Below are 20,171 nucleotides of genomic sequence, written 5' to 3'. Positions count from 1 at the left end.
TTTTTTTTTTCTATCAATATCTAAATATCTAATGAATGAATGAAAAAAGAATAGGGCAAAAAAAAAAAAAACAGATAAAAAATATGACAAGATGGGAAATGTTTTGACTGATGTTACATGGGGTTGAAAATGAATATAGAAAATGTGACAAATAAGTATAAAAAAAAAACAACACACACGTCAAAAACTAAGATGGGAAAAGCTTAGTTCTTCTTGGGCTCCTCGTTCTCGACGGTGGTACCCTCGGATGATGAGGAAGTTGAGTTGGCAGCGTTCTTCTTGTAGACCATCTCGAAGAGCTTGAGAGAGCCTTGCTGAAGATCAGTCGACTCCTTCTTGATCTCCTCAGCCTCAACGGTCTCACCCTTAGCAAGGACCTCACGGAGTTTAGTGATCTGGTCCTTGATCTTTTGAGCTTCGGTCAAGTCCAATTGATCCTTAAAGTCACTCATGTGCTTCTCAGTCTCCGAGATGATTGACTCGGCCTGATTGGTAGCCTCGATCTGCTCCTTCTTCTTGCGATCAGAGTCAGCAAAGAGTTCAGAGTCCTTGATCATCTTCTCAATCTCATCAGAGGAGAGACCAGAGGAGGCAACAATGGACATGGACTGATCACGACCAGTAGCCTTATCCTTGGCACCAACGTTGACAATACCGTCGGCATCAATATCGAACGAGACCTCGATCTGAGGAACACCCTTAGGAGCAGGGGCAATACCGTGTAAATTAAAGTCACCCAAGAGCTTGTTATCACGGACCAGCTCACGCTCTCCTTGGAAGACACGAACCTGAACCTGGGTCTGGCCATCAGCAGCAGTAGAGAAAACCTGGGACTTCTTTGTAGGGATAGTGGTGTTGCGGTTGATCAAACGGGTAAAGACACCACCGAGGGTCTCAATTCCGAGTGAGAGAGGGGTGACATCGAGCAACAGAATATCGGTCACAGATCCAGCCAAGACACCTCCTTGAATGGCAGCACCAATAGCAACAGCCTCATCGGGATTGACAGATTTGCCGGGATCGCGGCCGAAAACCTGCTTGACAGTTTCGATGACTTTGGGCACACGGGACATACCTCCGACGAGAACGACCTCATTGATATCGCCGGTTGAAATGCCAGCATCCTTAATAGCCTTCTGGCAGGGTTCGATGGTGCGGTTGATGAGGTCCTTAGCAAGGGACTCAAACTTGCTGCGAGTCATCTTGATGTTGATGTGCTTAGGACCAGTTGCATCGGCAGTGATGTAAGGAAGGTTGATGTCGGTCTGGAGAGTCGAAGACAACTCAATCTTGGCCTTCTCGACACCCTCACGGATACGCTGAATGGCCATGCGATCATTTGAAAGATCCAAGCCTTGCTCCTTCTTGAACTCTTCAACGACGTACTTGACGAGCATAGCATCAAAGTCCTCACCACCAAGGGCAGTGTCTCCGTTTGTAGACTTGACCTCAAAGACACCGTTCTGGATCTCAAGAATGGAGATATCGAACGTACCACCACCCAAGTCATAGACAGCAACAACACGGTCACCTGCCTTGTCCAAACCGTAGGCGAGGGCAGCGGCAGTAGGCTCGTTGATAACACGAAGAACATCCAGACCGGCAATCTTTCCGGCATCCTTGGTAGCCTGACGCTGGGCATCGTTGAAGTAGGCAGGGACAGTGACAACAGCGTGGCCGACCTTCTTTCCGAGGTAGCCCTCAGCAGTTTCCTTCATCTTTCCGAGAACGAAAGCACCAATCTGGGAGGGGGAGTACTGCTTACCGCGGGCTTCGACCCATGCATCACCATTCTGGTGCTTAACAATCTTGTATGAGACAGTCTTGATATCATGCTGAACAGCCTTGTCGGAGTAGAGACGACCGATCAAACGCTTAGTGGCATAGAGGGTGTTCTCGGGATTGACAACAGCCTGACGCTTGGCAGCCTGACCAACAACGAGCTCGCCCTCCTTAGTAAAGGCTACAATCGAGGGGGTAGTACGGGCACCCTCGGCGTTTTCAATGACGCGGGGAATCTTACCCTCCATGATACCAACACAGGAGTTGGTGGTTCCGAGATCGATACCGATGACGGGTCCATTAACTGAGCTGTAGGAGCGAGTAGCAAACTAAGAGAGAGACAAGGAGAGAGAGTGCAGATGCATAGCGTGTGTTAAACAAAATGTTGACACTTTTTGTTTCGCCCTGAAAATTACCCCTGATTCAGATCTCTTTTCCATTTTGGTTGTTCCTGAGAATTCAAAAGTTGATCAGGTAGTTGCAATGTCTTGTTTGTTGGAAAAAGGAGAGGCAGCTTACCTTTCTGGCTTGAATAGCAGCCGAAGATCGGGACAAGCGTGCGAGATTCAACATTGTTGGTTGATGTTGTCGAGAAGGGGGAAAAAGAGAGGAAGGTGGGAATCCTTTCTTTTGCGCGGTGAGCCGTTAAATATTCAGCTTGATGCTTGTTGACAGGGCAAGCCACTGATCCGACCCTGTCCGAAAAAGGCAAACGAGCTCAACTCACAGTCACCATCTTTCAAATCTTTAATGCCCCGCTACGCCTTTTTATTCTTTTTATTCTTTTGTTTTCTGTGAGTTTCCGAAAGGTTGCGCACCCAATCATGCTTGGCCTAAGGCCTCCACTTCTCTCCGAAGATAACCGTTAATATATTTCCTTCACATATAAAATACCGCTCAATTCATAAAAATCTGTCGGATTCTTCTTCAACAGTAGTAGTAACAGGGTGCACAGCAAAAAAAAAAAAAAAAAAAAAAAAAAAAAAAGAAAATACGCATTTAAGCAAGTTTAACAAGCTAAGCAATAAGGCTTTAATATTATTATGGCAAATGCTGACTGTAATCAGTTGCTTCGCCCTGATATTTGTCTACATATAATCCTGCTCCGACAGAAAGCAGCTCCTCTAGTTTTGCTCGCTCAAATCCTATCTGCCGTTGACTATATTGTTGCAAAGCACGTAGAAGATCTTCCTGACTCTGTTGTTTATAGCCCCTCAAATCCTTGTTGAGCGCTTCTGAGATCTGCTCTACCCGCTTTTTCATGTTTCCTTCAAAGAGAGCCGCCTTTAAAATAAAAATAAAAAAAGCGGAAAATCTTTTTGAGTTTCGAAGAGCAATGACGACAATGAAATTCTTTGGGGGAACAATCTTTTTTTTTTTTTTTTTTTTGCTTTTGCTTTTGCTCCAGAGCCACAAGGGTTCAAATCATCTTGCGCACCTACATCTTCAAAGTCATCAATGCTATCTGTCGCCTTTTCAGGATTGATATTGGTAGACGAGCGTAGTCTCTCCATGGTTTTCCTCTTACTCTCTGTAGATTTGATGGCAGCATCATACTCGCTTAAGACCGACATCCGATAGTCAAGAGCATTGCCAAGTGTTTGAACATGCTGGAGTTTATACTCGAGGAAACTTCCTAAAACAGTCGCATCGCCCCCAACCTGTTCATGAATTTGTTTAGAATATAATGCACTCAATGTTAGCATTTGTACACCTAGGCAAACTGATTTACTAGATACTCAATACTTGTCCACAAACATACTTGGGCTTTGCTCGTTTTTGCCATGCCATCCAGTGGTTTTGACAACAGCTTAAATAACCTTGCCATTTCAGGCGAACTTTCATTAGCTGCCCACGCGTTACTCAGTGTGGCTAGTTCAGATTCTTTCGAGCTGAAATCTAGATGAAGAGGATGCGCAGCAGCAAAGCTGGTTATAGACAAGTCGGTAATACATCATATTATACTGTGTTGGTTTCTCTCTCTCAAACTTTGTGCTACTGTACTGTAAGCCTCTCTTTACCTCGCCGTGCTTTGATTTCCTTGTCTAAGCATTTGATGACAGTCTGCAGTTTCGTCTCCATCTTCGATGCTACTGTCTTTTCTTCTTCGAATTCATCATCTGTGTCGTCCAAAGAAGCGACTGTACCACCACCAGAACTGAACCGTTTGACACCGATATTAAGCAACTTTCCTAAAATCTTCTTTGGTTTTGCAGGAGGTAAAAACTGTTGAAGCCAAAATAATAATAGCAATAATAAAATGACAATAGTTAGGTAATGTAGACAGTCTAGACACAAAGCTCTTGGTCGATCTTTCATTCCTGACCTACCCCAAACTCTGATTCAATAAACATTTGTAGCTCATAATCCTGAGAAAGTGTTGGATGGTGACTGATTCTTTCCACAAACAGTCGCATGGATTCAATGTCCGATGCACTCACTAATGATCGTTCAGGAGGTAAAGCTGGCACAATCACTTCTGGGTGCTCTGCCACAAGATGTTCCCTTAACCTGACAAACTCGACGTATGATCGCATGATATTTTGGTATGACTGGCGTCTAAATCTCGGCATGTTTGTCTAGAGTTCGAAACATGAGGCGCGTGATATGAGAAACAGGAGGGCGGAAAAAAAATATTACAGATTTTTAAGACAAGCAAAGCAGAGAAGCACAAATGATGCCTTTTGCACCCTGATACCCTTTATCCACTTCTTCTCTATATACGACCTAGCTATACCTGAGCGGATAGTACGAACATGCCATCTTTGCCTCTTCGATCTGTATCCTGAAATGTAATGTGCAAGTATTGCGGAGCCCTCGCACGTTGCTGATCATATGAAGGGTTGGGTCTAATACTTGTGGATGGTGATGATGGTAAGACTGGCTTTTGGGATGAGGCAACTGGTGTGGAAGAAGGAGATGAAGGCATGGATGAATTAGGAGTGTTGTAGGCATAGTTTCTACTACTGGTAATTGGACCGACATTCGGGCTCACAGGAAGGTTTATGCTATGATCACTGTTGACATGACTCGCTTTGTTATAAGTGTAACTATTGTGCTTTGGATAGACTGAATAATTCTCGCTAGTGCTATCGTCGCGAAGTGGATCTGAAAAAGGGCGTGATAATGGAGAAGAAGGAGATGAAAAAGACGAGACTTCAGAGAGACTATTGGCAATAGCCCCTGTTGCGGGAGGCTTTGCCGCAGACGACGACGACGACGACGGAGTGGGTGTAGAGGATGATGACAGGGCTTTTTGCCGTACAACTTTCGTAGTAGTAGAATAATTTTGTGGTATCTGTTTCTTAGAGGAAGGAGGAGAGAGCGAATCGGAAGTGCTCTGAGCAATGCTGCTACTTGTGGCCTTTATGGATGTAGATGTGGATGTGAGTGCATCAGTCTGCTGCTTAGTCGTTACTGAGGCTGAAATGGGTGCAATTGTGGATGGGAATGCAAGCAGTGGGTCATGTCCAGAAACAATCCTTGGAGAGGTATAGGTAGCCGATGTGAGTGGATCGCTAAAGTCCTGGGCCATGTTGCTAAGCAAGAAGGGGGAGGAAGGACAAAGGGGCAGCAAACAGAGGGGGAGAAAGTTCCCCTTCGTTTCACACAGCGCAAAATTGGGCAAATGAGTGTGACAAGATCGATACCCCTTAAAGCGAGGACCCCAACGAATAACAATCTCAACTTACAATCCGCATTAACAAAGAACCACCTTGGCCTCGTTCATAATAATAAACATTGGTGGTGCTGTGCTTGTCTATAATGAAAATGTTCGTACTAAATATAATGATGGGCAATCGATGAAATATGAAAACAAAGAGGACAAAACTACATATGCAAAAAGGAAATTGATAAACTAAACTATTGTATAAAAACACATGTAGATTTGACTGTTCTAATCTCTTGAGAAGAAGCGGTCAGAACTACCTCTGCGGTCGTTACGGCCGTATGATGAATTCCTGTCGCCACGGCCAAAGCTGCGCTCGCTATATCTTGATGAAGAGCGGTCACGGAAGTTACCACGGTTACCAGCGAAGTTATCACGCCCCCTTGAAAATCCACCACTGAAACCACGATCACGGGAAGATCCGCCACGTGAAGAAGTTCGTGAGTTGAATCCGAGCTTAGTCAAGAAAGCCTCACTTACATGAGGAGGCTCATCTGCACCAAGGTGTACAACATACTGCTTCGCTGATTCAAGGATATCGCGCTTGGGACAAGTCAAAACATCCGTTCGACCAGTGTCTATAGTTAAACAAAAAAATTACCTTATTAGTCCTTGCTATGGCATAAAATAGATATTTTGAAAAATAACAATGTAAATAAGAACCTATGAGTACTTACAGTATCCGAGGTATGCTGTAAAGGCATCATAGAGCATATCAGGGTCCTGAGCCTGCTTGGCGGCTGTAAGCTTAGCCATCAAGGACGTATCGTTCATAATCTCATCGACATTCTTGGCGATCTCATTTTGGGTCAAAGGAAGATCGGACATGTGATCCAAGAACGATTTCTCCATATGGGTGACCATCAAAACACCCTCTCCAGTCTTTCCCGCACGTCCTGTACGGCCGACTCGATGGATATATTGCTCCTTAGAGGAAGGAATACCAACCTGAACAACAAGTGAGACATCAGGATAGTCGACACCACGAGCAGAAACATCTGAGGTAAACATGATGGAGCCTCTGCTCTTACGGAAACGATCTGAGGTCTTGGTGCGTTGTTCTTGAGACTTCTTGGAATGTAGGGAGAAAAGGCGGTATGATGTGAGTTCCTCAAAGAGCGAAGCGTAGAGTTGTGTGCCTCGTGTCGTAGGCAAGAAGACCATGACTTTGCCGTGGGGGTTTTTTCTCTTATGGTCCTCAATGATATGATGTAGAAGTGGCAATTGTTGCTCATATGAAGTAACGCAGTATGATTGATTGACTTGCAAATTGGTGTTGGCTTCGTTAGGGTCCACGGTATCGATGAATGTGAAGTTTGGCTTAAGAGAGGTACGGGCAATCGATTTGATCTGGGACGAAACAGTAGCTGAGAAGAACAGAGTCTGACGCTCCTTTGGCAGCGCATCTACAATGTTCTCAATGCTGTCCTTAAATCCCATGTCCAACAGCTGATCAGCTTCATCCAAAATCAACTATAATGCCAGGGATAACAATTAAGAACATAAATACTCAAAGTAGCCTCAAAAATATAATATTAAAAAATAGAATGAAACAAAGAGAAAAAAAAAAAAAGCCACTTACGACTTTAACACCCTCTAGCTGCGAGCGGAACTCTCGGACGGATTCAATCATATCATTTAATCGACCAGGAGTTCCAACAACAATATCCACACGCTTACTGTTCAGCTGACGGATCTGCTGACTCTTACTCTCACCACCAACAAGACAGTGAACATTGAACTTGTGGAGCTTAGCTAGTTTCCTTGCCTCCTCTGCAATTTGCTGAGCCAGCTCTCTGGTTGGAGAAACAATCAAGCAAGTAGCCATCTCACCCCGCCTCAAAGTTTTAGGATCAGTCTTAGCCAAGACAGTCTCAAGGGCAGGGATCAAGAACGCCAATGTTTTTCCTGTTCCAGTTTTCGCTTTGACAAACATATCTGTGTCTGTAGGAAGCAGCGACAGTACCTCTGACTGAACCTTTGACATGGTTTCATACTTGAAGATAGTCTTGATAGCTTTGGTAGTGTTAGGATGCAAAGAAACTTCATCAAAGCGAGTGGGCAGCTGGCCTTCAATCTGTTCGCTTAGTGCTTCTTGGTTAACAGCCTGAAGACGAATCGGCTGAGTGTGAAAACCAACAGTTCTCTGCAAGTGCGACGTCAATGCTGGAAATGCGTTGACTGAAAGAAACCCAAAGAGATAAGAGATGCACAAAATCAAAGACACACAATTAGAGTCATTTCCCTTAGCTTTACATTATCTCAGCGAAGGTAACTGAAATATGCAATGTAAGCTGAGATCAAGAGCATTCAGTCACTATCGACAGCATTTATGGTTTTGAGGTTAAAAAGACTGAAAAGACATGAAAACAAACCTGTGGCAGTACGAGGGAGTACACGAGTGGCTGTACTGGCCCGCAAGGAGGCCGAGCGCAATGCTGGGCGTAAAATAGAGAGGAGACGAATAGACATGGTTGGGGCGAATGAAGGAAGGAGTGAGGGATGGAGGGAAGAGGAAGGGTCTAAGGAACAAAAAAAAAAAAAAAAGAAAAAGGCCGAAAATGGAAAATTCAATAAACAAAAGAGACGAAATTCAGTCACAATCCACGTGCTTTTTCTGAAAGAAACCATACAACGTCCGAATACTAAAAAATATTTATTAACCCACGACTATCATTAATGTTGAAGGAGCTTAAAACCCAGAGCAAGAACCTGCAAGAACCTGCAAGAACCTGCAAGAACCGAAGGCGATTAAGCAGAGAAACTGGTAACGATACTCAATGAGGGTCTTTCTATGATGACGATCAGACTTTTTTTTTTTAAAAAAAAAAAAAAAAAAAAAATTCCCGAAAATGTGATTATTATTGAGGACGATGAAACACGGTTCGAAAACAATACAAAAGAAAGTGAAGCATTTGTGATTTCCTCTTTCAAGTAACAAAACTTCACAATAGATTTTTCACAAAGGTCTCCTCCGATTTTTATCAAGAATCTGGACAGGTACATTTTGCCTTCAAATCAGAATACGAATATTGAGGATGCATTTTTATTGCAAATAACACACTTTGAAGCCCATGAAGGAAATTGTTGGATCCTTAAGGCAGCAAAAAAAAAATTTTTTTTACTCGCGTTCCTAATGAAATAAAGATAGGCAAAAGCATTTCCAGAAGTTAGGTTTTTTGTTTTCTTATTGCTGCAAGCATTCAAAGAAATGTATCCGCTATTAGTTCTTTATACAACATATATTAAAGACTTACCCAGACAGCAGCCATTCCCATGCCTGTGCCGATACACATTGTGGTCAGTCCAATTTTCTTGTCCTGACGCTCTAGTTCAGGAATCAATGTGGCAATTTGACGAGCCCCAGTGCATCCCAAAGCTATGTAAAAGATGATCATGTATAATACGATTTTTTTTTTTTTTTTTTTTTAGTTCCCTCCTTCCGTTTCCTAGCAACATATCATGCATATACGGATCAGGAAGAAGAAAAAAAATGCTACGTGAAAAAAGCACTTACGATGACCCATGGCAATGGCTCCGCCCAGAGGGTTAACCTTTATCTTGTCTAATCCCAACTCATCGATCACATAGACCGCCTGAGACGCGAATGCCTCATTCAATTCAAAAACATCTACATCTTTGATCTCGATTCCAGCCTTCTTACACGCAGCAGGGATAGCATACAAGGGACCAACGCCCATGATCCTGGGAGGACAACCTACGACAGCAGAAGCAACATATTTGGCCCTAATAGGCAAGCCAAGTTTCTGAGCTGTCTTTCGCTTCATCAACAAGACAGCCGCTGCTCCATCTGAGACCTGGGATGCATTACCAGCAGTGGTGCAACCTCCAAAAGCTGGCTTGAGCTTCGAAAGAGACTCTTCAGTGACGCCGTCACGGATGCCTTCATCCTTGGAAACGACAATCTCTTTTGTCTCTCCCGTCTTTTCATCCACAATCGTTGTCTTAACCGGGACGATCTCACTATCGAATTTGCCTTGGCGTTGGGCCAAAGCGGCCTTCTGGTATGATGTAGCAGAAAATGCATCCTGGCGTTTGCGATCGACTCCATAATCTTTAGCAACGTTCTCGGATGTGATTCTGAAGGGAAAGGAAAAAAAATCACGAGATGATTTTAAAATAAGCAAATGAATTTTTTTTTTTTTTTTTTTTTTTTTTGTTTTTTTTTAGTACAAATATGTTGATACTTTACCCCATAGGAAGGTTACACTCCTCGGCAGCCTTGCTAGCCTGAGGGATCTTCTCGGACGTCTGACTAGGCATGGCAGAGGGACCATAACCCATCGTCATGGACTCAACACCAGCGCCGATACCAATGTCAATGAGTCCTGCCTGAATATGAGTCGCAATATTCACAACAGCCTGTAAACCTGAGGAGCACTGTCGGTTCGTTGTGTAAATGGAAGTCTTTTCAGGATATCCAGCATAAAGAGCTGCCATTCTCGAGACTGTGGCCCCTCCAGCTGGTTGTAACACTGTTCCCACACAGATATCATCTACTAATGTAGGGTCGATCTTGGTACGATCCTTGATAGCAATCAAAACTGCTGCCAAAAGATCCTCACTATTTTATTTTGAAATAAATATATAAACGTTAATAAATAGATTAATATAAACATAGTGCATGAACTCACACTGTAAATCATGATGAAGTCGTTAATATAAACTCTATTCACATGCAGATCTGATATTTTCACAGCGTCGGGACTCATTTAACATTGTAAAAGTAAGAGAGCCCTTCTTTAACTCTTTGAATAATGGATTAGATAAAAAGGATAAAGGGACAAGAATAAAAGATAAAAGGAATTACAAATATCGTGGGAAAAGGCTTGCGTGTGAACTGTTAAGCTATATATATTTTTTTACATACACACCAGATTCAGATGCATGGACAAAGAGATAATAAAAAAATACTTACGGGACAGTGTCCTTGAATCCACCCTTCTTTCCGCGTGCCATGGGTGTGCGTACTGCATCGACGACAACAACGTCATCAGGAGACTTGGTACCGATCTTTGTATGGATCGAGGGTGATGAAGGCAAGAGGTGAGATCCGATCTGAGCTAAGCGATTGGCCATGATGTTTGAAAGAGAAAGAGTCTGAGAGTGAGAGTGAGAGTGAGAATAAAACAAAGAGAATAAGATGAGTGATGTGTGAATGTGTGAATGCAGTGGTGCAAAGAAAGCAAAGAAAGCAAAGAAAGCAAAAAAAAGAAAAATAAGGAAAAGAAAAAAGATTAAAGACCTTTCAAGAAACGGAGACATGACGCTCATCATGTGTACGTCAAAAAGATTTTTTTAGTATAAGATGATGTGATGAGTTGTGGAGTAGAAGACTGGTTCGGAAGGAAATACAACTGGTACAAAATTTTCCGGACCCTTGGGAACTTTGGTCGCGTCCAAGTATGGTCACATTTACATTTGTAAAAAAAAGAAAGAAAGAAGGATTTCATTGCTTTGGATACTCCACAATACACACAATTTTTGCTGTTGTAATGGTTTACATGTCTACGAATTGAGTCGTAGACCGAGTGCGATCGCGTATTTTCTGAGCAGCTGCGCAAACTACATGTACACCTGATAGAATCGGTTCGCCATTTCTCTCCATCCGCTCCATCACTCTTCCCCATACATCGTAATGCGTTTGGAAAGGCCCTTCTCCCTCTTCGATGCTTCATTTCCTGGTCAAGGTTTGGTCAATTGATACAACAAATCCTTGTTACAACGTGGCCATTTTGGTTACTTATCTATATAAAAAGTGCGCAGAAAAAAAGGTTGTTTGAATGAAAATTGAGCATGATCCTCAACTTTTCCTTCGAATACTACTTTTTTTTACACCCACGTAAAGGGTGTAATTCGAACCATTTTTTTTATAGTTAGAATGATACTCAGCTTCTTTTACTTGCACCCTTCGTATACTTCGAAAAGCGCTCGCAAAAATAAAATATAGAGTCAATATCAATTGGGCATTGCTTCAACAATACCTAGTGCTATGTGGAATCAAGAAATACTCAAAATGGCGGTTTATTAGAGAGAGGGCTACCACTTTGTTTTATGGCATAGAGTAAATGGTATAAAACCACGCATAACAAAGTGGGATTTCTGAATTTCTAGCTAGTATATCTATATGTAATGATTAATCATCTAGGCTCTGCCCGCGTATTTAGTGAGCAGACTACTGAATTTTGTACAAACTAATGGTCTTAAGCTCTGCAAGAAAAACTTTGCGTCATCCAAAAAACTCCCATCCAGGCTGGTACCCACAAAGCTTGGTCAACCCTATGTATCAGAGGCACGTGAGTTCCAAAGAACCAAGAGAAACTCCACATTCTTTTTTTTTATAATCAATAATGTTAATTTCTATATTTCAATCATAGGCAACTGTTCAGGTTCCATATGGGAGATGCTAATCAACTCTCATAATTACCATTAATCGAGGCAGATATGGAAAAACAACAGGCATCGGACAGTCGCCATAGTGAGATCCCGTTGTATCGTGCACGGGCCATGGTGGGAAGAGTTTCCTTTTTTACTAGGGAACGAATTGCAGGTCTGCCCACCGGATAACATTTTTGCCGATTGCTTCTATAGTTTTTTAAAACTTCAAACGTGGGCATCAAAGGACATATCCCCAAGTGAATCCACCCTGGAGTGATGCCTCAGCTTACATTCTACACTGCAATAATTGATTCCTACAATCTTCACGTCAAGCACATCATTATGGCTCTGTGCCGGCACTCTATTATCAGTGAGCATATCAGTGAATCCACATGCAGTCATGATATCCACTGCACGCTGTAACTTGACATATCGTGAATCGAGATTATGTGATACTTTAGTTTTTGGACAGAGCCCCCCTCCATTGATGGCGTTTGATAGAGAGCGCAGGTTTCTGTAATATGTTTCTCCCGCTCGTTGTCATGCTTTGACCGATTCAGGTGCCATGACATTAGGCGTAGATAGGCTTTCATCAAGTGGTATTTAGACACCGCACACTTATCTACTACCCCCAACTCAGGCAATCCATACAAGCCCATAAAAACCTCATGTATCAAGTCTTCCGCACTAGCAATTTGGTGAAAGCATTCCTCCTTGATCCTTTTCAGTATTATTCCCCGAGGTTTGATGACTCAGTGGTTTTTGGCAACATGTCCTTGAATTCCTTGAACAAAACATCCTGCATCAACCATGTGCTGTATGAACTGTTGCATAAAGCCATTCAACGATAAGTTCTTCTTGATACGCATGAAGATATACAGTTGGTTGTAGAAGTCATCCTCAACTAGTGTGAGATCTTCTCCATAGCTGGCTTGTAATTTAAGTTCTAAAACCCTCTTTTTTCGCCTTTCACAATGCTGTACTCGTTGATGATCCAATCGCGGACACCTTGGACTAGCCCAAACTGCTTTTTTTTTTTTTTTTTTTTTTTCAAGGTTCTTGTGTATTGTCGCTTCTTTACTCTTTCCATTGAACCAACTTTTCGTATTCTTCTAGAAATACCTGGACTTCTCATCTTTTACCGGTTTCCAGTGGATATCCCTCCAACAATTCATCGAATTTCAACCCCTATGTTTAATGCTTTGGATTCAACCAAAGAGGCCAAGGGTTTGTAATTAATCTTTTTATAATATTTGGCACGTATCACTTTTCAATCAGCTCAAATCGCTTCTTTTCTCTTGAGTTTGCTGTAAAACCATCAAAGGGGAATGATGGAGGCGACCTGAAGTAAGAGTGAAGGGTACTGAAGGGCCTATAGCGCCCATTGTTCAGTGTTATTCATCTAATAGTCATTGATGTGCTGAATAATATCAAATACATCATAATTTTTGATGGCATCCCCGATCGGTTGCTTGCATCTTGCTCTTGTCTGCCTGTACATTACGAAGTCCACGTTACTCTGAGCTTTAGTATGATGGGTTCATATCCAGCTCCTCATTTTATACACTATACAGAGAATCCTGTCGCAATTTGTCCATCCTGCTCAATATCGGGGAAGCGTTCTTGATGCAAAGATCTCTACTGCGCCATTGTCAGAGAGCATGTACCAAGTTGCCAGACTACGTCAACGTTTTAAAATGAGACTATCCCGAATGTAAAATGTGAAAATCCTCCATCGATGCTTGTTGGTGTCATGGGTGGAATCAATTAGCACCAACCATCCATATTTCACCACTTTTCCCAAATAGTATAGGTTAGCGGAACAACTGTCTCTGTCCTATGTCAACCCGGATCTCTTCTCTCTCCTACCGTATCAACAAACAAGCAGTAGCACTAACACATGTTCACATACACATACATAAACATCCTAATTTTGGGCTATTCCTGAGGTAGCGGCGAATGATAAAATTTGTAACTATGGACTTTATAAGATCAATGGTTGCATGAATGGCATTTGCCAGATTACCTTTGTTGATGTGGCTCTGGGACATAGAACCACGTTCTCTCTGTTGAATGCTGGAGACCTCTCTACGATTCACAAGTGTTGCCAAAACTCTGAAATCCAGTCCTTATGCTATTTCTTCGACAGTATCCCACATGGCTGATAGACTATAAGCCTTTTTTTTTTTTTTTTTTTTTTTTTTTTTGCTTCTTTTGTAATCATGTCCTGGACAGTTTTGGAGCGTTTGACTCTGTCAAACTCTTATTGGCGTTCGATAACAGTGTGGCTATACATTTGACGGAGTACTCGGACAGATGATTTTCTCCAGATCTCAATCCCGACATCTCAATAAGCAAACACATCTGAAATTGTGTGTGCCTTTTCGTCCAAATGTTGGAAACAAGACATGTTTATTGACATTGAACACAAGTACACAAATGAAAAATTATGCACAAAAAAAACTGCAAATAAAAGAGGCTGTTCGCTCTTCTTGATTGGTCCCTTTTTCAATTACAAAAATTTTATTAAGCAAACCCAACCAAAAAGAGTGAGCAGGACAATTAGTTGCTTGCCACGGGTCCAAAAACTGATATAAGAGTATGGAGCGTAACTCCGTCGCAGTAATGAGGAAAGTTGGTATACTGTTCTAAAAAAGTAAAATGATTACCTATTTTACGCCATTTCGCGTTTGTTTTGGCCGACAACCTTCCTTACTAGAGTAGCATGCTCAACTTTTTGTCTGGAGTATTTGTTTATTCATGTAATCTTTCTCTTTACCCCTTGTTGGAAAAAATCTCCACAAGGCATTTTGTTATGCCCGATCACAAGCTCTAGATTGTTGCGTAAAAAAAAAGATTGCAGGGGTTTTTTTTCCCAGTCATCCCTGATTTAGATCTGACGATATTGTATTCATCATGAACGAATCGACTGCTCAACAACCTGAGTATTTAAAGAGACACAACGCCGCCGCTTTCTATCCCAATTCTTACACGCCTACAAGTTGCAACACCCTTCTCAGAAATAAGAACAATCCTTTATAGTCTCATTGCCTTTCTAAAAAATGATACCATCGCCTAAAATCCTCGCAGTCATCGGAGCCACTGGCCAGCAAGGAGGATCTGTCATCAACTATGTCCTCAACCATCCAGAGCTATCCGAGCAATACAAGCTTCGAGCTGTGACACGCAATCCCTCAAAACCTGAAGCCAAAGCCTTGCAGGAGCGAGGAGTTGAGGTCGTCAAGGGAGACCTTTATGACAAAGAATCGCTCAAGAACGCTCTCAAAGGTGCACACAGTGTCTTTGGCCTCACTACCACGTGTTTCGACGACAGTCTCTATGCTAAAGAAATCATTCAAGGCAAGAATTTAGCAGACGCAGCCGTCGATGCAGGCCTCCATTCTATTATTTTCAGCACTTTACACCACGCAGGCGATATCTCCGAGGGTAAATATCATGATTTAGACATCTTCAACGTCAAGGCTGACATCGAGAAATATATTCGCTCTCTCCCCATCAAGAGTGCCTTTTTCGCACCAAGCATGTATTATCAAAACTTCTACATGTTTTATTTGGGTCCTCAACCCCAAGACGATGGAACTTTTGCGATAGTCAATGTAGCCTCTCCTCAGAGCGTGCTTCCGCATTTCGATGTTGTAGGCGACACAGGCAAGTTTGTGGGTGCTATTCTTGCAGAACCGGAAAAATTTGAGGGTAAAATCTTGTGTGCAGCAGCAGAGCTCCGTACATTTGATGAAATAGCAGAGATTATCAGCAAAGCAACAGGCAAGACCGTCAAGTATAAGCAGGTGGCGGTGGATGCGTATGATAGCGCGTTGCCAGCTTCTCACAGCAAAATCTTCGGTTACATGATACCCTACATCGAGAAATACGGTTACTTTGGTCCAGAAGAGAAGGAGCTTGTCGAATGGTCAACCAAAAGTATTCATGACAGGTTGACCACGCTTGAAGAGTATCTCCAGAAGCACCCTCTTAATCTGTAGTGAGTCTGTGAACCAAGGAGACGGCTTCAGTTGAAAGATCTTTGGTTTTTTTCCTTCAGAGAGATGCATTTTGATCAACAGTAAAATAAAAATCTGTGTCACTACATGTAATGGGTGACCAAGGTTGTAAGAGAGATTTGGTTTATGCAAAGTTGCAGCTGTGCAATGTTGTCACCAAAAAGTAAGATGGGGTTTTCACCTCCTACTTGGCCATCGCATCTTTTGACTGCGGCCACCATCAAGAGCAATACAGTCCAGCTTGTGTATGTGCGATGTAATGTTCATCTTCACAAGCATGGTCCCACCATTGTAATCCCGACAATGAGCTAGCTTGGATGCAAACAGTATGATATTGTTCATGGCTGAATACACTTGAATACGAAAACCTGACTTCTTGAGCTTATAAGAGTAGAGATTTGGCTTGTCGTGTCCGTTTAGATCCAATGTCAAATGCTTAAATGATTCAAGATTGTTCTTGGTAAGCAAAAGTTTTGGGCTGGAGCACATCTCTCTCATCATAGAGGTAATAGTTTCACAGGATCTCGGAGATAAAACTCCTTGTGCAAGTAGTAAAAAGATGTTTTTGGTATGAGTCTTGACATTATAGACAAAGAATCTCCTGTGATCAGTGAATATAGGAGCAGCAGACAGTTATCAACATTTCGATATGGACTACCATAGCCAAGCATCCCAAATTCTTGCGTCAGAAAAAAGAACGTAGGGATGTAGACGGTCAAGCACTATTGACTTGACTTGTGCTACGTTAGATATCTTTTTCATCTCTATGCGATAAAACTTGCTTCTTTATAGTTGGCCATTCCTCCCGCATAAACCCTCACTGAGCCTCAACGAGGCGTGTATATTCCTCAGAAATGGCATTCATATTAATAATATTCCGTTAGATATAGAGAACTTTATCACAACTCTTCTTTATTATTCCATGTTCTCACTTAATAAATCCGCTTCATTTGCAATTCATATGAAGCTGTATAAGCATCTAAGCATTGCCATATCCCGCTGACCATCCTACGTTCCTGAACAATACTTTTATCATATACATGCACTTTTTGCCAGGGGTATATTAATACTTCGATAAGCATGTATCCTCTGCTGGCTATGTCGCAGCCTTTGGATTGAAGAAGCGCTAGGAGCATGCGGAAAACAAGAGCCATTTGTGCTTTTACTGATAAACAGCCGTAACTTCAAAAAGCTTGGCCTCAGAGGGAGCAAACCTTACATCCCTCACTACATAAGAGACAATACTGTCTTTTCTGCATCTCAAAAGCGCACCACAATCTTACTGAAGTGCTCAGAGGCATTGTTTGTCTCATGGTTTGAGGATCAGTTAACTTTCAGTCAAGTTTTATTGTTTTGAACAACACAATGAATCCTGTCCGTCCTCACTAGTTCCTCGGGATGGCAACCATTCAGGAGATGCTAATCAAATCTCATAATTATCATTAAATCGAGGCAGATATGGAAAAACAACAAGTATCGAACAGTCGCCACACAAGGACAGGGATGAGAATAATCCATTTGGAAGATATCAAGTGGCTCATGACGAGCTATGCCACTCATTCACGGATAAAGAACTTTAGGCCACTGGGGATAGGCTCGCCAAGACGGGAATGAAGAGCCATCTTTGTCTTGGAAGGGTCTTGCATTTCTACCTTGGAGAACTTGGTAACTATCAAAGCACCAATGACTTTCAACTCCATTATAGCCATGAATCGTCCTGGACAAGCGTGCCTGTTTGGAAAAAAAAAAAAGTTTATTTTTTACGTTAAATTCATGATAGAAAAAAAAAAAAAAAAAAAAAAAAAAAAAAAAGCATTTATAGGTCTAGAAGAGACGAATGTACTTTACCCTCCCATGCCAAAGGGCAGATAATCTGGTCCAACTTTGATCGCGGTCTTAGCTTTGCCGACGAACCGCCATGGCCTAAACTCTGTTGCATCCTCCCCTGCTTCAGGGCCCATATGGCCAGATCTCGCATTGATAATAAAGCTAGCGCCTTTGGAGATCTTATAACCGTTCGAAAAGGTACTATCTCTGCGCGCACGCCGATTTGTAATCATAGACAAAGGCTCAGCACGGACTCTAAAGCTCTCTCGTATAAAGGAATCCAAATGAACCATCTTCTTGACCGCGGCTACCGGCAGGTCTTTGTCATGTGCAGGGTCCAAATGGTCGTTGATGGGCTCTCCCTTCTTCAAGCATTCTTGCCGGGCATGCTCGCGTTCCGCTTGAATATCATTGAGGATCTGCTGCTGCTCTTCGAATAACTTGTCCATGGAGTGTGGAAATGCCGCCATGTAGTAGAGCATACTGTTGGCGGCGTCTGCTGTCGTATGGACACTTATGACAATAAGGATAAGGATATGAGCGCAAACATCTTCCAAGTCAACGAACCCATACTTGTCGGCGTTGTCAAGCAACTGCTGAAGGATATCCCTAGGTCGCTCCCATTCAACACCAGTCTCGTTCGCCAGAGCTTCAAGTCGACGGCGTTCAAGGACTACGGGCGTGGAAACATCTACCAGGACTTGGAGATGCTTCTGAAGTGGATTGTGGAAAGATTTGTAGTTGAGTCGAAGCGCAAGCGTGCGCCACTTCGAGGTGGGAGCGTGGACGCCGATCACCTCTCCGAAATCTGCAGCAGCAGACATAAATGTTTCAACAATCTGGCGGCTCTTGGCAACCTCGGGACCAACAAAAACATGTGCCACTAAATTTTAATCAAGAAAAAAAAAAAAAAAAAAAAAAGTTCACCGATCATCAATATATTAATACACACCGCAAAAAATGAAGAAAAAAAAAAAAAAAGGAAAAGGTAATTATTGTTATATAAAATACATACTTGCTTTTGCAACTAACTCATGAATTAAATGAAAAGGATTTTTGACCAGTATCCTCCCTTTTTCAACAGGACAGCGGCCTAATTCCTGTTCGAGGTTTTCCTCTACCAGCTTTGCGATCTCTGGAGTAAACATGGGCAAGTTGGGGTTGAGGATGTTACGGACGATATCGTGTGGGGTTTGAAGGCCATTATGCTTGTTGCTCTTTCGGATGGTATTAAAGTATGCCATCATGCTTGTAAGGTCTTCAAATGTGTCAAGGTGAGAGAAGTCACCGGAAGTGTAAACTTCGCTGATATAAGGATTAGAGACGACAGTGTAAGGAAAGCCGTGCAGAAATACATTGAAAAATGGTCCGCATTCTTCTTCACATCGCTTGATGAACGCATTTGGATCCTCATTGTATTCATTATCATGCGAAGAATCGCCTGGCCTGAGAGAGGCCATAGGAATCCTCTACAAAAAAAAAAAAAAAAAAAAAAAAAAAAAAGAGGGAAATAAGGTAGTGGCATTTCCGACGTTAGTTCAACGATGGTAAGGGAATGAAACGAACGACGATAAATATATATATATTCCTTTTCATTATTTTTACTTTGTCATTTGGGAACTTTGGGGTTGCGACAGCCTTCATGGCCAAGAATGCCGCAGAGGCAAGCCCGATACCAAGAGGAACGATAGCCTTTGTAGCTTCAATGGGCATGCCATTCATGGGATTAGATAAAAGGCCAAGCATTTGGTGAAGGATCTGTGGAGGGTATTCTTGATATGTGGGGGTATAGTAGATATCCTTTGGTAAATATGATGGAAAAAAAAAAAAAAAAAAAAAAAAAAAAAAAAAAAAAAAAAAAACCCCTGGGTATATATATCTCAAAGACCTCAAAGACATTGTTTTTTTTTTTTTTAAAAAAAAAAAAAAAAAAAAAAACTGGTTCGTGAACGGCAGTCAAATGCATTTGGGAAGGGCTCCTGCAATGATCCAAATGAAAAATGGAGAAAAAACGTAATGTTTGAAAATTAGTCTCGCCTCAGGAACTCCTCTCTGAGACGTAGTCGCGGAGGGTGATGGCCATCAATCAAGCTCGTCGTGAGACCTTCAATGCGCTGATAGCCGTCCTCTCTACACAGTCTTTGTTCCACAATCGTTCTGTTACTCCGAAAGCAAATATATTACATAACCAAGAAATAAAAATAATATATTAATGGCAAAAAGTGTTGACTTACGTAATTTAATATATTTTGTCCGGGCACTGTATATAACGTCCAAAGAAAGTTTGAAACATGTTTTTAAGCGACGACGAACGTATCCACAGAAACAACTAATAAATATACTCCGTCCCATTTGGTCAGTGATTCATATATTTTTTGAATAATCTTGATTGAATTGGGAGCCAATTATATTCCTTGGAATCAGTTCGTCACGGAGGGTGAAATGTCAAAATCAGTCACCAATTCACTCAT

General features: G+C 42.1%; 9 protein-coding genes across 9 annotated transcripts; 1 reads left to right on the top strand and 8 right to left on the bottom strand.

Annotated features, from left to right (window-relative positions):
* Positions 1-69: 69 nt before the first annotated feature.
* BCR41DRAFT_361186 (heat shock protein 70 family) lies at positions 70-2,388 on the bottom strand. The gene has a single exon (XM_022025480.1). The coding sequence runs from the start codon at positions 2,028-2,030 to the stop codon at positions 204-206; it is 1,827 nt and encodes a 608-aa protein (XP_021877559.1). The 5' UTR covers positions 2,031-2,388; the 3' UTR covers positions 70-203.
* A 435-nt stretch (positions 2,389-2,823) lies between these two features.
* BCR41DRAFT_374118 (Vps5 C terminal like-domain-containing protein) lies at positions 2,824-5,317 on the bottom strand (the record flags this gene model as incomplete). The annotated part of the gene is made up of 6 exons (XM_022026844.1): positions 2,824-3,066; positions 3,225-3,443; positions 3,545-3,681; positions 3,804-4,008; positions 4,113-4,361; positions 4,520-5,317. The coding sequence occupies 6 exons, from the start codon at positions 5,315-5,317 to the stop codon at positions 2,824-2,826; spliced, it is 1,851 nt and encodes a 616-aa protein (XP_021877558.1).
* A 158-nt stretch (positions 5,318-5,475) lies between these two features.
* On the bottom strand, positions 5,476-7,972 carry BCR41DRAFT_361181 (P-loop containing nucleoside triphosphate hydrolase protein). The gene is made up of 4 exons (XM_022025479.1): positions 7,828-7,972; positions 7,035-7,633; positions 6,130-6,925; positions 5,476-6,030 (listed from the first exon to the last, which is right to left on the bottom strand). The coding sequence occupies exons 1-4, from the start codon at positions 7,922-7,924 to the stop codon at positions 5,681-5,683; spliced, it is 1,842 nt and encodes a 613-aa protein (XP_021877557.1). The 5' UTR covers positions 7,925-7,972; the 3' UTR covers positions 5,476-5,680.
* Positions 7,973-8,483: 511 nt separating this feature from the next.
* BCR41DRAFT_327140 (Thiolase, N-terminal domain-domain-containing protein) lies at positions 8,484-10,671 on the bottom strand. The gene is made up of 5 exons (XM_022021645.1): positions 10,392-10,671; positions 9,666-10,037; positions 8,970-9,553; positions 8,710-8,831; positions 8,484-8,585 (listed from the first exon to the last, which is right to left on the bottom strand). The coding sequence occupies exons 1-5, from the start codon at positions 10,550-10,552 to the stop codon at positions 8,574-8,576; spliced, it is 1,251 nt and encodes a 416-aa protein (XP_021877556.1). The 5' UTR covers positions 10,553-10,671; the 3' UTR covers positions 8,484-8,573.
* A 1,932-nt stretch (positions 10,672-12,603) lies between these two features.
* Positions 12,604-13,026, bottom strand: BCR41DRAFT_374115 (hypothetical protein; the record flags this gene model as incomplete). The annotated part of the gene is made up of 2 exons (XM_022026843.1): positions 12,604-12,865; positions 12,974-13,026. The coding sequence occupies 2 exons, from the start codon at positions 13,024-13,026 to the stop codon at positions 12,604-12,606; spliced, it is 315 nt and encodes a 104-aa protein (XP_021877555.1).
* Positions 13,027-14,833: 1,807 nt separating this feature from the next.
* On the top strand, positions 14,834-15,990 carry BCR41DRAFT_361179 (hypothetical protein). The gene has a single exon (XM_022025478.1). The coding sequence runs from the start codon at positions 14,914-14,916 to the stop codon at positions 15,853-15,855; it is 942 nt and encodes a 313-aa protein (XP_021877554.1). The 5' UTR covers positions 14,834-14,913; the 3' UTR covers positions 15,856-15,990.
* Positions 15,991-16,050: 60 nt separating this feature from the next.
* Positions 16,051-16,371, bottom strand: BCR41DRAFT_412895 (hypothetical protein; the record flags this gene model as incomplete). Its single annotated transcript, XM_022029482.1, has 1 exon — positions 16,051-16,371. One exon carries the CDS (start codon positions 16,369-16,371, stop codon positions 16,051-16,053), a length of 321 nt encoding a protein of 106 aa, XP_021877553.1.
* Positions 16,372-16,805: 434 nt separating this feature from the next.
* Positions 16,806-17,174, bottom strand: BCR41DRAFT_374112 (hypothetical protein; the record flags this gene model as incomplete). The annotated part of the gene is made up of 2 exons (XM_022026842.1): positions 16,806-17,038; positions 17,093-17,174. 2 exons carry the CDS (start codon positions 17,172-17,174, stop codon positions 16,806-16,808), a joined length of 315 nt encoding a protein of 104 aa, XP_021877552.1.
* A 100-nt stretch (positions 17,175-17,274) lies between these two features.
* Positions 17,275-19,497, bottom strand: BCR41DRAFT_425202 (cytochrome P450). The gene is made up of 4 exons (XM_022030550.1): positions 19,306-19,497; positions 18,716-19,169; positions 17,722-18,583; positions 17,275-17,604 (listed from the first exon to the last, which is right to left on the bottom strand). Exons 1-4 carry the CDS (start codon positions 19,444-19,446, stop codon positions 17,430-17,432), a joined length of 1,632 nt encoding a protein of 543 aa, XP_021877551.1. The 5' UTR covers positions 19,447-19,497; the 3' UTR covers positions 17,275-17,429.
* Between the last annotated feature and the right edge of the window lie 674 nt (positions 19,498-20,171).

The sequence above is a fragment of the Lobosporangium transversale genome, assembly GCF_002105155.1.
Source record: "Lobosporangium transversale strain NRRL 3116 chromosome Unknown BCR41scaffold_46, whole genome shotgun sequence".
Classification (NCBI taxonomy): Eukaryota; Fungi; Mortierellomycota; class Mortierellomycetes; order Mortierellales; family Mortierellaceae; genus Lobosporangium; species Lobosporangium transversale.
The sequence above is the reverse complement of the archived record's forward strand: the minus strand, read 5'-3'. Positions and strand labels throughout refer to the sequence as shown.